At 31.6% G+C, this 18,903-nt stretch overlaps 1 protein-coding gene across 1 annotated transcript in view; it reads left to right on the top strand.

The window, feature by feature from the left end:
* The window catches only part of LOC106474621 (vascular endothelial growth factor receptor kdr-like), a 48,782-nt gene that overhangs the window by 23,385 nt on the left and 6,494 nt on the right, over positions 1–18,903 (top strand). The window contains exons 10-20 of the mRNA XM_013935314.2: positions 4,291–4,587; positions 5,164–5,282; positions 5,529–5,679; positions 6,275–6,379; positions 7,455–7,574; positions 8,547–8,772; positions 10,159–10,417; positions 12,769–12,891; positions 13,698–13,768; positions 16,075–16,215; positions 18,488–18,593. Of these exons, the coding sequence (XP_013790768.1) occupies positions 4,291–4,587; positions 5,164–5,282; positions 5,529–5,679; positions 6,275–6,379; positions 7,455–7,574; positions 8,547–8,772; positions 10,159–10,417; positions 12,769–12,891; positions 13,698–13,768; positions 16,075–16,215; positions 18,488–18,593 (1,718 nt within the window). The remainder of the gene's footprint in view (positions 1–4,290; positions 4,588–5,163; positions 5,283–5,528; positions 5,680–6,274; positions 6,380–7,454; positions 7,575–8,546; positions 8,773–10,158; positions 10,418–12,768; positions 12,892–13,697; positions 13,769–16,074; positions 16,216–18,487; positions 18,594–18,903) is intronic.

Here is an 18,903-nt window from a genome sequence, read left to right on the forward strand (position 1 = left end):
GTACCTATAGTTTCTAGTTTGTTCATCGACGGGTGGTTTATCAGTTTTGTGCACTGCTCTTTGGGTTTGCTTCAGCTCGAATGTTGTTTATCAGGTGGTCAGAACATTCACTCATAGCCTACATGCTCCTGGGTTGTGCTTTCATCATTATATGGACGACTGGGTACTGCTAGCTTGTTCCAAATAGGAGTCTGCCCATCACACTTATCAGCTACACCTGGAGGCGGCTCGAATGGGCTGGCTAATCAAATGAGAGAAGTAATTCCTTCAACCTAGCCAATATCTTGTTCATTTGGGTATTTTTTCAACACCCATCTCAGTCGGGACCAAACTTCTCCTCTTTGACTTCATTCTATGGAGCTTTCAGTTCTCCATGCTCTTACAGCTAGTGCTCATATACGGGCTCTTTACGACCAGTGGAAGCTTGCACAGGATTATTTGAAGGCTCTTACCACCCTTCCTCCTACCCTCGTCAATGATCTACAGTGTGGTTAGACAAGACTCACACGTCCAGACAAAATCTATCCGATGGAATGGTCTCTTGATCCTCTTGTTTTCCAGTGGCTTTTCCTTCAGTGGGGTACTCCTCACATAGATGCTTTTGTCACATCCCTCAACCACAAATTACATCTGTTTTGGTCTCAGGTCCCTCATCTTCTTGCTTTGGCTGTCAATACTTTCAGCCAGAAGTGGACCAACAAATACTTATATGTTTATCCACCCATACCACTCCGTGTCAAGTCCTTTTGATTGCTCCTTACTGGCTAGTTCAGCCATGGTTTTCACGGCTTCTCCAGCTCTAACTTACCCCTACATTACCTCTTCCTCTGTCTCCCTACCTTCTTTATCAACTTCAGTCATCAGTGCTTCATCCAGTTCTTCATGTCCTCCATCTTCATGCCTGGTTTTATCCAGTCCTTGGTAAGGAAATCTGGCTTCATTTCTGGCCCATTCCATTCACCCTTCCTCCATGGAATTTATCAACGTAAATGGAACATTTTCTGTCATTGGTCTCTGGGTCGAGAGTTTGCTGCTGTTTGATCCACTGTTCCTCTTATTGCAGCTTTCCCCTCATAGCTATTCGATCGTGTGTCTTCTGTTTCCTCAATCTCTGGTTATCGAGTGGCCTTGTCCCACACCTTTCATTTTTCCCAATACCATAGGGTTTTGACCTCTCCTAAACTTTCCCGGTCGACGTGTTCCTTCCTGATTCGTCGTCCACCATGGTGGGCTGCTTTTTCGGACTGGGATGTTAATGTGGTCCTTTACTGCCTCACTTTCCCTCTTTTTAAACCACTTTCCACATGCTCCTTGTTTTACCTTTCCTTTAAGACTTATTTCTTTCTCATCTTAGCCTGTGTACTTTAGAGGTCTGATTTATTTGCCATTGATGTTTCATGTACTCTTTATCATCCTACATATATTCTCCTTTACCTGGATCATTCTTTCATCCCCAAAACATCAGCAGCTAGGAATGGTAACTCCTCCTTTTTGTCGGTTTCCCTTCCTTCCATTTCCTAGGCCTGATCTTGATAGACTTTTCCTTGTTAAATTCCCTGCACAGCTTCCTTTCATGATGCCCATTCCCACCTCTTTAGTTTTTGGCAGCCATCCTCTGTTTGTGATCTTTCTCCTTCCACTCTCATCAATTGGGTTTGGCTTTTGATTCGATTGGCTTATTCCTCTTTGTCATCTTCCTTCCGTACTTTGTTTCAGGTGTCTTCTCATCAAATTTGACACTTTACCTTTTCTCTGGCGTCTTACCTTGGCCATCCATTGGAAGAAATTCTTTAATCTGCCATGTAGACTACTCCTGATATATGTTCATCTCTCACTCGTTGCATAGGATTGCAGTTTCTTCCTCTTTGGGTTATTGTTTTCTGCCTGTAACCATTCTTCAGACTTCAGTGAGACTCTGACTGGGTAAGTTGTCTTTTATTATTCTTTATTTTCTTTTCATGGGTCATATTTCCCTTTTTATTATTATTATTCATTCTTTGAATCCTGCTCTGCAACAAGGGGTGCCTGACCAGGTATTCTTTAATTGTTTAAATCCACACTGTCAAGCCATGTCGACTTGCATATTATAATTCCATGGCATTCGCACAATGCACATTGCAGAGATGGGGTGTTCCACAAGATTGCTTGTAGGTTTATCTTCACAACAGAATTGCTTCATATGCTTGCTCATCCTGGACCATACCCACCCATGGACTACATGGGTAAAGCAGTAGGCGATAGCTGCCCATCCCTGCTATGTCTTGTATTGAATAAATTGGTATGGTTTGCTTTTAAAAATAAGGTTTCATGGTCATCCATTGCACTGTCTCAGGTGTTGTCATCCCTCCGAACTCTCCACTGCATTTCACCCTCATTTTTCTTCTAGTAAAGTTTGTGAATCCTTACAACTTTCCAGTTCCAAGCTGCTGGGGTGGTGGACCATAGAGGAATTTTCCTGAATAGGTTAATGAAATACAAACAAAATAAAGAAATGATTTAAAAACCACTCAGTTGAGAGTAGGGTGGTGGTGTTCTGCTGGTGTAGATGATGTGATATTCTCCAATATGAAACATAAAAACAACTGGGAGTGAGACGTCAAAATTGCAGTTCACCTCTTCTTTTGGGATCACTCATCCTACCCCCCACATGGATGTTGGTTCCCAGTGGCTGGGTTTTGGATTTAGAGTAGAACCAATCAACGTAAATTTCACATATGTATTACAGATGTCAATATTTCTCCCTTATTTATACCCCACCCGTGTCGTGGTTCTTTCTTTTCCACTATTTCTTGATGTTTCTTATTCCAAGGAAATTAATGTGCTTGGGGTAATTCTGGTAAATTTCATTTTTGAAGGAGATGGTTTACATTATGTAGACATGATTTTGATACTGGATGTTGGGTTCCAAGATTGATATATCACTTTATCATATTAACATGTGCCCTGTTCAGGAGTCGGGGAGAGGGGGTACTAGATTCCCTCCGGTCTTTTGAACTTGAGGTGAAGATGGTATGGTCCTTTTTCCCACTCCTGCCAGATGGCTAGGTTTTGGATTGTAGTTCACTTACCACTGGAATGATCCTCCTTCCTACCACACATGGACATTGATACTTGACTTACATCTCATCCTATCTCTGCATGGATGTCAGTTCCCAGCAGCATGTGTTTTAGATATAGTTTACTTGCTATGTATGGTCCATTGTGCCCCAGCCACTCTACAACTAGGGGCACATCAGTTTCATATTACCCACTTTTATATTTATTGGGATTGAGTTTCATAAAAAGTGCATGGTTTGGACCACTATCTGGTCATAGTTCTCTCCCACTTGCTCCACTGTTTATATATGTGACATCTTTCTGCAATAGACGAAGGGTATACCTGGTTCAGAAGTGGTGCGTCCTCCCACATCAGATCTTAGAATCTGACTACCTCATCTTAGGGAGTGTCCTTTTGACCCTTTTGAAGGATGCTTCTTTCTTTCCCTCGCACCAGTCTCTCTACCTATTCAATGTGGGATTCTAGCTATTTATGTGAGAAAAGGTAACGTACTGTATCGGAAGTTATAATTTTTCTATACTGAAAGTGTATTTCCAATAGATACTTACTTCCTTTCACATTTCCCACCCTTTCTCCCCACTGAAAAGTGGTGCTTCCATTTTCTGCCAAAATTTGAAGTGATAGTTCAGTAGAATTAAATAGAGGGAATCACATGCATCAAGAGAGTATGTCACATTCTTATTGATGGAGGGTTGTTGCATGATGATTTGCATGAGAGATGCATTGGAATCAGTGTGTTATAGTAAGTTGCTCTATTTTCTTTTTTTTCTGGGCCTGTCTTATTTATATACCCAGGGAATGACGAGGGACTGTAATCTCCTATCAACCTTGCTTTTTGTTTTTATTTGACACATCTTTATTTTTCATTGCATTCTTTACCCTATAGGATCTTTTTCAATTTTCTCTGTCACCCTTACTTAGTGGTAATAAATTCTCATTCACATTATCTGTGAGGAACATTTTTCACTATATGTAAAGCATTTTTCAGGTTTTATTTCGTAAGTTTCAGTACTTGGTTTTGCTGGCAGTAGTTTACAGAAGACATTATTTTTACATTGCTATAATACATTCTTCTTATTGGAAACTTGTGCAAGGCCAGTTAAAAATAATGTGATTGAAATTATTACCAGTCATGGTGTAAGTGTTTCTTAACAAAAAGTTATTCTCTAAAATTTTTTTGTGACTGATATTGTCAAATAATGTATCTTTTTATATATATTTTATTTTTTTAGCAATTAAGAAACCATTCTACACATTGACAAACTTGAACAATTCTGAGACAAAAGCTGAACATAACAAAGAATTTCAGCTGAAGTGTTATTCTAGTGGAGTACCTCAGCCTAATATCACATGGTATAAAGACAATGAACTATTTGATGCAGCTAGTCTTTCTGGAGTAGAATATAAAGATGATAAACAACTTCTTATTTTTAGAAGAGTTGTACAGAATGATGCAGGAACTTATGAATGTGTAGCAGAAAACAAAGGAGGTCAGATCCGTGTTAGTACAGTGTTATTAGTGGACCACAGTAAGTAAACAATTCCAAATTCTAAAGCTTATTAATAATAAGAAAATTAACACTAAATATTTTTAATGTATCAAATATGAAATATAAATATTTTAATTCTAATATGCCAGGGATCAAGTATTTGATAGTTTACTTATGTTTGTAAATACAGTTTTTAAGGAAATTTGTTTCTTTGTGTTAATTTATTAGATGTAAAGAATATTTTGATCTAAGGTACAGTGACAAAATAATTTTTGGTTTTGAATTTAAATGTACCATTGTTATATATTTTGAGATAACTCTACACATATTCTAAGTAATTGATAGATATCTTTAATACTAATGAAATGATTAAATCCTTTTGATATTATTGTGTGATCCTTTACTTAATAGTTCTATGTTAACTTTCATGATTTTATTAAGTATTCAATTTTCAGTCAAAGAAATGCTGCCCACCAGTTTATTTAAATCACACAGGTCGTTTGTTGTTGTTTTTTTCAGATGTGAAATCTTTAGAATATATTTTGTATTGTTATATGTAAAAGTTTTGTTTCAAAAGCACTAAAATATTCTGTCATTCTATCTTTTCATTATCAGGTGGGGTCCCTTTTGTCATCAGTAGTAGCCAGAAAGTTATTATAAGTGTGCTTGTTATAACTGGAGTTGGACTTTTCATCTTGGCTATTTTGTTGATCAAAAAGATTTGTACTGAAAGGGTATGTTAACAATTTACATTTGGTGTAAATACAATATCTTGTTGATGGATAAAATGGCTTATTATTTTTAAAAGCAATTTGAAACTTTCATAATACTCTATAAATAAATAATAAATAAAGTTTATGGATTTGAATTATTTCATAAAGGTAACTAAAAAGTGAATTTAAGATTTCTAGGTTTATCATTTGAGTTTCTGTAAATGTTCATTTCATAATATATAAATTTACAATTTTACATACTTTTAGAAGTACAAAATGGAGATGGAGTTTTTTAGTTATGCCCAGTTTGAGAGAGGACATTTACATTTATTGAACCCTAATTTACCGTTGGACAATCAAATAGAACTTCTTCCCTATGACAGTCGCTGGGAATTTCCAAAAGAACAACTAAAATTAGGTGACTATAAATTACTTTGTATTGTAGTTATACAATCAATATTATACAGTGAGTTTTTCAAGCTAAATAAATGTCTAATGTCACATATACAGTTAAGTTTTTAAAACTTGCATAAAAACAACATAAGAATAATAGTATACTCATAAGGTAAGTCTGTATATATGGCTCAGCAGTAAGTTTGAGCTTATAATGCTAAAAGTCTGGTTTTAATACTCATGGTGGGAAGAGGACAGATAGTCCATTGGGTAGCTTTATGCTTAATAATAAATGAACACAATAAAATCTAAAAGGAAAACCATCAATGTTAACATTAATTACTACTGAGTTCCATATTTATTTTACATTGTAAATGAATGATTTTGTTCAATTTTTTGTAAGTTTGTTATTATTGTGATAGGCAAAAACATGAAACATATGATGCAGTCTGTGAAACTGTATGTAAACAAGTCTGTAGCTTGAGGAGACAAAATTGATTTACTTAAATTATTCTCATTTTGAACAAAATAAGAATTTTTGAAATAATTTAAATGAACATTATATGTATATAAGTGCTGTCTTTAAGTAAAGTTATTAATGTCATTACTTTATCTTTTAGGTAGAACATTAGGCCAAGGAGCTTTTGGAAGGGTAGTAAAAGCAGAGGCTATTGGCCTAGAACATGGTGAAGCAACTACTACTGTTGCAGTCAAAATGCTTAAAGGTACTTGCTTTGTTTTTCAGTTTTTAGCTTTATCATAATGTAGGATGTTCTTTAGGATCTATTATTTGTAACTAAGTCTCTGCTGGTTGCATTGTATCATGAACATTGTCAGTAGTCCTTAACTAGTGAGCTGAGATTAAATTTGGGTAGTTTTTAACACATTTTTGTGTCCTATTTCAGTTTTTCTACATTTTTTGAGATGTATAATATTTTTTTTCTTACCTAAACTTTATTTTGGTTACTGACTGTTTTCTTAATTTTTCATTATACCATCCTAATGAATAATATTTTATGTAATAAATGAATATAATTTGCTAAAATGTTAAATTGTTTTAACTTTAATAATAACATTACTTTTCATATGATATTATAACATGATTTTTTAATATGTTTGCATTCAGCTTCTCACTGAATGTTGTTTGGCACAAACTGTAATTACTAAGTAATTTTTTCTTTAAAAAGTATTGCTTTATTAAGTTTATTTTATCTTCTTAATGTGTGTACTCACACTGTTGCATAATATTATATAATGCAAATTTTTTAATCAATGAAAGTACAATATTCAGAAAATCACTGTTATTTTAATTATGACTGCTAAAGCATTATCCTTATATGTATATATATATATATATATACATGTATATAAAACTTACTCTGGTGTATTGTCAGATAAAATTTTGATCTAGATTACCAATCAGTATTATTAACAAAAAGCATTATGAGTTCTTGTGTTTGGTATCTGTAGCTACTATAAGAAGAACGTCTTTATATGTGTTTGAATTAAGTCACTTGGTTGTTTAATGTACAGTAATTAGACAAAGCTTGGCAGGTTTTTGCAATAATCATAACACAGTATTTGTGATTTTAAAGTATGCTTTTGAGAGTGCTAAAACCAAAATAATTACATTCTTTACTTAGTTTTTGTAGTAGAAGGACCTTGATGAATTATATGTAGAAAGTATATATTTCTCTTTTGGTGTGTAAAAATGTATTAGTTTTTAAAGTAAAAATTATGCACTATACTAAGCAGCCTAATACAATTAGCTGCTGATTCACTTATATCTTACACACCTAGAGCATGCAAATACTGATCAGAAGAAAGCATTGATGGCAGAATTGAAGATTTTAATTCTCTTAGGACGTCATTTGAATATAGTTAATTTGCTGGGAGCTGTTACTAGAAATGTCATTAAAGGTGAGATTATATAATTTAAATTATAAATACAGACTTTGAAAATAAAGTGAACTAATTTGTTATTATAATTTATTTGTACTCTGCATCTCTCTAGTGTCTGAAGCTGTAACAAATTATTATTATACACTAAAAATATTTGAAACATTAATACCAGAATTAAAAAAAAAATCTTTCACAAGTTGATCAAAATTAAACTTGCAGTTCGAAAATACTGGACCAAGACTTTTATAAGTGACAGAACTGAACTCCAAACTTCTTATTCAACCTCAACATAAGGAATTACAAAAAAGAACCAGAAAAATACTAAATTTTGTAAATGATCACAGCAAAATTTCTTTAACAGTACAATACTTGCAAACTCTGTGATTAATTATAACTCACAAAACTTGTAAGCTGTAACTGAGTTTCAAGCAATATTTAGTCTAAAATTCCACAATCTTGTTTATGCAGTTCGTAGTTCTCTTTTCTTTTTTTTCATACTATAAGAGTAGTGTTACATATTAACTGATGGAGTGTGAGTTGGCATAATAAAGAAATAAACATTAAAGACAGCTCAGCTAAAGGACAGAAACAAATGTACATAAAATAGGAACACAGTAATACTCAGGAAACACCTTTTAGTAGTACACTACAAAAAAGCAGTGCTGTCTTAAAGCATAGGCTAACTGGACTGTAGCCCAGGGCTCCCATCCAAAATATATTGTTTGTACTCGTAATTTTTTAAGTGTGACCTTTGTGGATGGGGCCCAAATTCACACTTAGCCCAGGGCCCCCAATATCATTAAGATGGCACTGCAAAAAAGTTATGACTTTTGGTATAATTAATGTATCTGAGTTCTTGGTTTAATAATTTTCATACACTTGTTATTCATAGCCTATTTTAAATACAGTCCTTACAATATGAATTGAACCTTTCTTTGATACATTAAGTTTACAGAATGTATTACAAATCTTTTAACTTCATTTCATTAGGAGAACTTATGATGATAGTGGAATACTGTCAGTATGGTAACCTGCGTCATTATCTCCTTCAGCATCAACAGAACTACATAAATCAAATTAATCCTAAGACAGGAAAGATTGACCCAAACATCAGCACATTGCCTGGATCAACTCGATTAAAGGACAAAAATAAGGAAAACTATTTCCAATATCGAAGCATTGATAGTGTAATGGCTGTTGAAAATCCAACATACAAGTAAGAATAAGATATAAAAATTGTTTTTTGAATAAGAGCCAAAAATTAATATATAATTTTTCTAAATATGTATTTGTTTAAATAAGAACTTATGTTCTATATTATCACTTAATAACAATTACATATTCATGTGACTCTAAAGAGCTGAAAAACATGGAACATTTTTACATTCAAAACAAGTAATTGGAAATTGCTTTTTGTCAGAAAGCTAATGCAAGTACTTTTCATTTTAGTGTTAAGAAGTACTTTAAGTGGTACAGATAATTCTAGAGCTGTTTTAATAGAATTAAATTGAAAACTTTTGAAGATTTTTTATAGTTTATTAGAATAATCTTCATAACAAATTAACAGAGGGTGTCAGTATTGTTATGCTACATATTTCATAGTACCTTCCTAGTCATGTACACACATGAATAAGTGAAGGAATTTCACTATTTATAGCTCTTAAATCTAGGCTAAAATACCTTTTGACCATTACAAGGCTTCAAATAGGGTCTGACAATGTAATAATATTAATACCATCATATCTTACTGTTCGTTAACTAGTGTAGAATGTCTTTATTTTTCAGATGTATTCGAGTAATTTTTGTAAATTTTCATATGGATGTTCTTTGTGTAGCGAGTTTCCTCACTGTAAAAAAGATGTCTCCCATCTTTGGTAAAGGTTACATTCCATAAATATTAATGTAGTGTAGCTTATGGAATAAAAATTGAGAAATCATAATGGTAACATTTCATTTACTTGGGCAGTTGGAAGAATCAAAAATATTAATTTCAATTAGTTGATTATTTTACATGACACTAACCAATGTAATCGATTATATCAATTAATTGGGTAAATTGTCCAACTCTAGTGTGTGGAGGGGGAAAAGTTGGAAGTGATTCAAGCTTGGGAGAACAGAACCTATTGAAGGCAGCCAGAAACTAAGGAGTTCACAAGCTGTGAAACATTTTTAAAAATTAGAGTGGCAATTTGGGCTCATTTTGATGCAGTGGTGTCCAAGATTTGAATGAAATCGTGGAGAAAAAAAAAACAAAATTTGAATATAAGGAGATCATTGTTAACTTGCATCTCTTTATCTCAAACTATGAATTTATGTCAGAATCCATTTCTTTTCATAGAGAGTTGTTATATTGTTCCAAAAATTCAATTCAACTTTGTGAAATTATAAATCAATCAAAATTAATGGAATGCTAGATTTGGTGCTGCCCTCTATGTTCTGACACCTATGGTTACAATACATATTGTAACTAAACACTCATATTTGCTAGACCAATATAATTCATTCTACATTGTAGATTCTTTAAGATACTCTTAAGTTGTTAAGTTTATTTAATTTTTATGCCATCTTAGATTGAGATTATATTGATATATTTATCTTACAGGAACAAATCCCTCAAGTATGTGGAGCTAATGCATGGTCAGACCTCAGATTTTACTTCATATAGTGGAGAAGTAAATATGTCTGAGTCTGTAGAGTTCACAGATGTGAACAATTCAGGTTCAACTGTTAATTCAGAATATATTGGCAGGGACTCTGTCAAGGAAGAAGGAAAGAATTCAGACGTGTTTGTATCAACTTGTGACTTACTCTGTTGGGCTTTCCAAGTTTCTCGTGGAATGGAATACTTGGAGTCCAGAAAAGTCAGTATATATTGCCACACAAATATATTTCTTATTTTTTGTTTCCAACAGTTGCTTAATTTTTTAGATTTTTACTCTGGCTGTGACAGTCATTTCATAATGTCTGAGTGTTTGAATTAGATGATTGGTAATTAGATAAATAAGATCATTGTACAAAGTGAACCTGACTCCTTGGTTTTGATAAGTGAACTCTTCAGGACTCTGAAACAGCACCCACAGTAAGCATAACGATGTAGATACCTTAACATTATTTACAAAATAGTGAAAAAAATGCAATTATCATTTGCTTTTCCTTACATGCTAATGTATTATTATTTGGCATATAAAATATTCTCAATACTACAGTAAAAAGAATATCAGAAATTCATAATGTAAAACTTGATTGATTAATGAATAGGTTTAAAGCTACATACTTATATAGTTCGAGGTTTTATACAATAGACTTTTGCTTCACAGAAAAGCTTTAACCAAAGATAACATTTTTAATATTCTAAGCATAGTTATGAAGTATCAATATAATTGAGCCTCTTCACTTTTTTTATCCAACAATTCCATTTGTCTGAGTGAGCTGAAATCACATTAATCCATGTTAAAAAACTTATAAATTGTAATAGTAGTTTTCAACCAAAGTAAGTCTGTGCTCATTATAGCAATTTTTGTGTAACTTGAAATCAGCTATTATCCAAAATTGTAATTAACTATTGCACAAAAACGAAATATAGATATAAACCAGCTTAAATGGGTTAGCCTATCTCCAAAAGCATTTCTTTATCTTTTCTTGTGATGTATATGCTAAAACCATGCAATCAAATGCAGAATTAAAATTGACTTCTGATCAGAGCAAAGCTACCTATGTAGAACAAAAATAAGAATTAACTTGGTAATGAGTATAGCTAATTGAATATACTTTTCTTATGTTCTTACTTATAAAGATTATAATGCATTGTTTCATCATTTGGATACCATCTCTGTTAATGATATTTTTGCCCTAAATCCAAAATTATCTCACAAGATTCATCCAGTTTAGGAGATTTAGGTTTGTCCTTAATACATCTAGTAAGCTAACAAAGCAAAACAATATCTGTGATAAAAGTTTAATAATAAGAATTAAAAATAACAGAATTAGATAATACTAAACATTCTAACCAATACTGTTAATGAAAGTAACAATTAAGAAATAACATAATATACCTTACTTATGGAACATGGATATTAGCTGTTGGCTTCAAATACTGTTGTAGATTTAATGTTGGTTGAACACCATTACATTAGTATTACCATATATAAGCTGAAATATTTACCTCTCTCCTTAAATACGTATTTTGATCAGTTAAAACTCACTGAACAGCTCTAACAGTGTAACTTTAGCATAGCATCAAAGACAAATTGCTACAACACATATCATTGTTTTTATATTAGCATTTCAAACAAACTCCAAGTGAGAATCAGTTTTTAACTCTTGTATACCTGGTTATTTATTTTTATGTATTTACCAAACAAACCTAATTAGGCATTGGTAATTCTAAATTTGTAATGGGTAGGGTAATCTTGAAATGTGGATATAGGTAGATTCCTCATGAAAAGATGTTGTATGTTTTTATTTGACACTATTGATGTAAAATAATGTCAATATTACTGGTATTGTGAAAGTTTTCTAATAAATGTTATTATGATAATTTATTATAAAAAAATTATATTTACAAACCTTGTCTCCTAGTGAGAGTTAGATTAATGGTAAAGTAACATTTTACAAAGCAGTAATCTATAACTTGCAGTAAATGAAAAAATACTAGATAGTTATTTATGCTGAAATTGTTTCATGAAATATTATGCAAAGAACAAGTACATTTGAAAAGGCTTAAATTATAGGTTTACTTAGTCATTGATTTGTTTTAGTAAAATTTATCATTCTTTTACCTGATATTCAAGAACACACAATTTCAAATATTATTTTACATAATGTATAAGTCTTAGTGATTATCAATAAGGAATAACAGTAGACAGTTTTAACTTCTTGATTCATTGAATTCATATGCTAATTCTAGCATATTGTTGTGACCCTTCAACAGAATTGTTTTTCCTGTTTGACAGTATAGACTCTGCTCTTACAATTTACCATAACGTTGTCCTTCAAATATTATCAAAGACTTGTTTATTAAAACTAACCCTCTCTATGCTCAGTTTCATATAGCCCTAAAGGTAAAAGAACTAAAACAGTTTAGCAGATTTACTTTTGAGTGATAACATAGTGAACTGCAGTTTATAATATTATTATTTTTAATATGCTGAAGAAATGTAATACATAAGTGATTTATAGTGGCGGATCTGAATTTGAACAAAATGTTTTTCAGCTCATTCACAGAGACCTGGCTGCTAGAAACATCCTTTTATCAAAAGACAATGTTGTAAAGATTTGTGACTTTGGTCTAGCAAAAGATTGCTATAAAGACTCTAACTATGTCAAGAAAGGAGATGTAAGTATACATTTTATATTACTTTTAGAAAGCATTTTATTAATCAAAATAATTTTATCCTTTGTAAAATATAATTTCTAACCACTTTAGTTGGTTGTTTTAGAGCAAAGCTGCATTGGGCTATATGTTGTGTCCACCATAGGGAATCAAACCCCGGATTGTAGCATTGTAAGTCTGTAAGCTTCTGTCCCACCAGGGGACCTAACCAGTCTACTTGAAAGAAAACTCCAATGTTGTAAAATAATGTATAATGCAAGAATAAGAATATATTTGTGCACTACAAAATATGTGTTTGTCAGTTGTTTTGTTAGAGTTTTAAAAAACATATTTCATATATAACATTCTTAAGACTTTGGTAAAGCAACAGTTGTCTCCCAGTGGTTCAGTGATAAAAATTGGGTTTCAGTACCTGAGGTGTTGCACTTAACAACAAACAAATGAACAAAAAATAGTCTTTTCTGTATCTATGTATGTTTGAAACTTGTCTAATTATAGCATTATCTAAACAAAACTTAACAGTAAAGTCTGTGCATATATTGTAAACACATGATTTACACCTTATCAAGCTAAATTCATTAAAATTTTCTTTAGAATAATACTTTTTCAGAATTTGAAGACAAAAATATGTTTATTTTTTATTTATTTAAAAGTTGTGTTAATATTAGTTTCTTTTAAAAGATTACAGCTTTGGTTGTATTGTCATTCATTATAACATTATCAGTAAGAGCTTGTTATAGATATTTTGACTCTTTCATAAATGTATGGTATTTGATTTTATGTACTTAATGTTATTATCTGTTTTTCAGGGTCCCCTACCAGTGAAATGGATGGCAATTGAGTCAATAAGAGACAAAGTATTTACCATTCAGAGTGATGTGTAAGTTGAAATAAATGCCTGTTTGAAACTTGTATAATTGGTTCAAAATTGACTAATATGTAGATACTTATATTTTTTGAAAAAATAGGTTATTCCTAGTTTGAGAAGAGTTTTTGGTTTCTTGCCATTAAAAAAAAAGTAGTTACATGTTTGAATCAACTGAAATCGATAGTTTTCTGTAAATAGGATTGTATGATGGATTTTGTAACCTAACATTCACATATGCTAACACTTCTGCTTAGACAATCACTCGTAAAGAAAATGTAGGAAAATCAAAATGTACAAAGACAGAAGAGAAATGATAAATTTTAAATTTTGAAAACCACTTTTGAAGATTGCAAGCTTGTTTTATTTCAACCCATCCACAGAAATTTTGAAAAGAAGAAAATGTAAACCATTGTATTTAGGATTTGCTAAGTTTGAAATACATTTAGTTTTAAAAAAAAAATTAATTTAGAATTTTACAGAATTATTTATATAGCTTATTTTTATTGAGGTATTTGTTGAAATAATGTTGAATTTACATACTAAAAAGTTAATTTTCATTTTAGAAAGGATTTATATGTATTTTGAAAATTATAAAATGTAATTTTCATTATATTTTAGACTGTGATTTCTGTGTGTAAAACAATTAAAGTTAAATAAAATATCATTCAAAACCCTAATTTACTTTATCATATGGAACTATAAAATGCTTTTATATGCACAAATAAAACACAACATATTAAATGTTTGAGGATTACATGCAGCATTTATGCAAAGAACTGTTTCATAAGTTATTACATAAATTGTGGTTTAATTTGATAATTTTAGAATATGTATAGTAAATGTGATTGCATGTGCATATCATGACTTAACCCTTTCACTGTGGCTGGGATGTATATTTCCCACTGCACTGGGAAATATGTGTCCCAGCTGCAGTGAATGGGTTAATAAAGACCAAAATGGAATGGTTAAAAGGTTATTCATAAACATAGCAGATATAATTCAGGATAATAACAATGTGTTCTTACATATCATCATCTGATATGGGACCAGGTTATCAACAATAAAAAGGTACCAATAATACATTTATATCAAGAATATAAACATGGTGAATAAAATATTCATTTAAAAAAAAAAAAGAGTCATGTAAACATTCGCGTCTCATAAATATGTAAAAGTAAATTGTTAATTTTGTTAGCACAGTATATATATATATATACACTATTTATAAAAGAAATAAAGCAGAAGGTATTAAAATACACATAAATCAAGCATTTAAAGTAGCAATCATCTGTCCCTGTTAACTGAAGGCTTCTCAGATCTAGTGAGAATAGACTCCTTGTACTTTATGTCCAGGAAACCATGGCATTTTATTTTAATGCTAAAAGAGACACCTATAAAAAAGAATTGCATGTAATATCTCTGTGCCACAATGAATGATGAGATAGAAAAGAATGCAGTTGCGGTACATTTTATTAAGGATTTGGACAATCTATGCTCATATCACCCTTTTAGTGTTTAAATAGAAAGAAAATGTCATGTTTTTCGTGAGCAGAAAGTACAAGCAGTCTGCTTTACTGAGATGTGAGAAGCTTTAAATTAACATACATAGAAGATTTCTACTTTAAATGGTTGATTTATGTATATGTGTATATGGAATATTAATACCTCTACTTTATTTCTTTTTTTAAAGTGTGTATATAAGTGTTTATACCTACATTTACAGTTTACCCCTACATATTTATTGGATGTTATTGTCTTCATGACTTATCTTTTTGTTTTCTCTTTTAGTTGGATATATTCTTCATCATGTTTATATTCTTGTCATATATTTATTATTGTTAACTTTTTATTCTTGAATGCATGTCAGATGATATGTAAGAACACATTGATAATATTTTGCAATATATCAACTGTTTGTTCTTTTAAATCTAGACTTGTGCTCGGTAGTACGTCTGTCTCTCGATAAAGCAATAAGGTGAAACATTGAGAAAGTAAAGAACTTACACTGAATACTTTCTGTTTCTCTTCATTAATCATATTATAGTTATTGTATTACTAATATTTTTATTAAACTATATTAGAATTTTTTTTCAAGATGTAGATAATTATTTGTATCATTTAAATCTTTTTGGATATGTTAATTCAATTAATGAGTGGAAAACTCATTACTGATTGTTAATTAAATTCTCAAGCCATTAGCCACACTTCAACAAGCAAAAATGTTTATTTTATTATTTATTCATCTATTTAGAGAACGATTTCAGTAATGTGAAATTAATATAAGAAATAATTTTAATAAATGCTTGTTCATGACACAGGTGGTCCTTTGGAGTTATGCTGTGGGAGTTTTTTACCTTAGGGGGTAATCCATATCCAGGAATTGATGTAGATGGAGAATTTTACAAGAAACTGAAGGATGGTTACAGAATGGATAAACCAGAGTTTTGTCCCATTGATGTGTAAGTTTTGAAAAACGATAATGCAAATCTTTTTAAAGGAATCTTGAACAAATTTAACTGAATTTTACTCATAAGAAACACTGCTTTGATTTTCGAAGTATTGAGATCCAAACCTTAAATTTAATTATATAGCTGAATTGTTCATCAGCAAAATTAATAACAATATGGACGGTAGGGTATATTTTAGAAGCACTATTTTTCGCTGTACACAGTTATAAAATTGGTTTCATTATCTGTATACTATTAATTAAAACATTTGAAACATGAGTACTTTCAAGTCCAAAAGGTCAGATTAGGATTTGTGTGTGTATCAGCTTATCTGAAAAAAGCATATTTAGTAAAACTGTTTACATGGATATATTATTCTATGAATCAAGATTAGTGCAGAAAAACCTCATGATAAGTAGTTGCTTCATACAGCCAAAAGAAAAATATAGATTGGGCACAGTGGGAATCATTATGCCTACAATAGGGCATGTTATGTTGGAAGTAGGAAGATGTCAGTAGACAGAAAGAATGACAACAGTTGGTAATTCCATAGCCTCTATACATTCAGAAGCACCCTGTAATTTTTACAGCTGGATGCTTGTGTGTTAAGAAGACACTGGAGAAAGTAAGAAAACACTTCTATTGGTTTAAATGCTTGGAATCTGCAGAGAATTGGTGTAAAGCATATGAACTATACTGTGAACAAAAAGGTTCATAAAATCATCAGTGTGGGCAGCTACAGCAGTATTTTGTTAGAGCATTACTTGAGAGAGTTTCTGTCAATATGTTTGGGCCTGTACCACAGAGTAACAGTGTGAATAAATACGTCATGGTTGTGATGGGCTCTTCCACCAAATGGTATTCCTAACTAGAAAGCAGAAACTCTAGCTAAGAAACTAGTTAATGAATTTATTTGAAAATTTGGGTTGCCTATGGTGCTTCACTCAGCTCAAGGACTGGACTTTGCATGAATTGTGTTTATGGAAATATGTTAGATCCTTAGAATCAAAAAGACCAGGACAACAGCCCTTCCTCTATCTTTTGATAGCATGCTGGAGAGATACAACCATACACTTTTGAATCACTCAGCAATTTATGTGGAGGACATAAAAAAAAATGTTGGATCAGTATCTTCTACTGCTACTTCTGAATTATAGAATACCAGTACCTGATGCTACAGACAGCACACCATCATTATTGATAATTGGGAGAGAACATGATGTACCATTGAATCTTCTGTACTCACAATCTGGAGGATAGTTGCTCAGCAGAATCTTACACAGAATATGCAGAGAGACTAAGGAACATTATTGATGTCATGCATGACTTTACTTGGAAAAGACTTAAATCAGATTGTGATAAAGAGAACAGTTGCTATGATGTTAATGCTGATAAGACTGTATTTCATCAAAGTGACATGGTATGGCTTTACAATCCCTACTGAAAGCGAAGACAAACTCCAGAGTTAAGCAGGTGTTGAAAGGGTCATATGTTGTATCTGAAAAGAATCAATAACATTGTTTACAGATTATAAAAGGACAGGCACTATCAGTATTGTTCATCTCTGGCTCTCTAAGCACAAGAAACTTTCAATTATTGGTAGAGACATGAAACCTTGACTCATTCATGAAATGTACATGCATTTAATGGCATTGCTACTAATTATAGTGATCTCAGCAAAATTTCAAACAAGCTGTGTAACTTTCAGGGCTGAAGTAGATCTTCCTAATTATATGCCTTACTCGTAAAGTCTGTTATTTATCTTTTGGTCATTAACAATCATACTTATTGCTTTACTGAAGTCCACCTGAGCTATTGACAATGGTGATTTCTAATTCCGATGTTGTTTTATATTTGACTGTCTCACATAGTGTAATTGGTCTTTCATGACTTTGTTGAAGCTATCTAGTATACAAACAAGTTGTATTTCAATGTGTCTACATTCTCTTCAATACAGAAACAGATACCCAACAACACACACTGATTTAAAAAACAAATTGCAGTCTTTTTTCCCCTTTTAATGGTCAATTGACAAATCCTCTTTTTTTGTATCCTTAAAAATAAGTACTAAGATAAGAAAATTGTTGTGTAATTATGTATTGGCTAATTTCAAGTAAAAAGTAATATCATCTGGACTTTACCTCCAGTTCCTCTAGTAATCACAACCTCTGAATTTTTAGTTGTTTTGCTGTGAGCTTGGTTGTTCACAATAAATATTTTATATTTATCATATTGTTTCTTTGACTTCCTATAATTTATAGATTATTTGAATATTCCCTTACAGGTACAAAATAATGCAGAACTGTTGGTTGGAGGTACCAACAGAACGTCCAGATTTCACCACCCTTGTTGATAAGCTTGGAAACCTTTTGGAAAGCAGTGTGCGAAAGGTATAACTATAAAATGTTTCTCTATCAGTTTGATAATCTTGTTTATTACAAGTTTTAATGTACTTAAGAATTTTTGCATTTTGATTTGTATAAAAAGATACAGCAATAGAGAAATATTATATCTTGTATTAAACTTAATCATTTGTATTGTAAATAGTAGTAGTACAATGAGGAATAGTTAAAATGAAAGTTATTTTTTCTTATTCTTTCAAATCATTGATGCATTATTACAGCTAGGTTTGTTGTCTACTATATATATACACCTGGAAAAAAGTTAAGCACCCCCAAATATTTTTCAGGATTGCTTATT

Source organism: Limulus polyphemus, unplaced genomic scaffold, assembly GCF_000517525.1.
Source record: "Limulus polyphemus unplaced genomic scaffold, Limulus_polyphemus-2.1.2 Scaffold140, whole genome shotgun sequence".
In the NCBI taxonomy this organism is placed as follows: domain Eukaryota; kingdom Metazoa; phylum Arthropoda; class Merostomata; order Xiphosura; family Limulidae; genus Limulus; species Limulus polyphemus.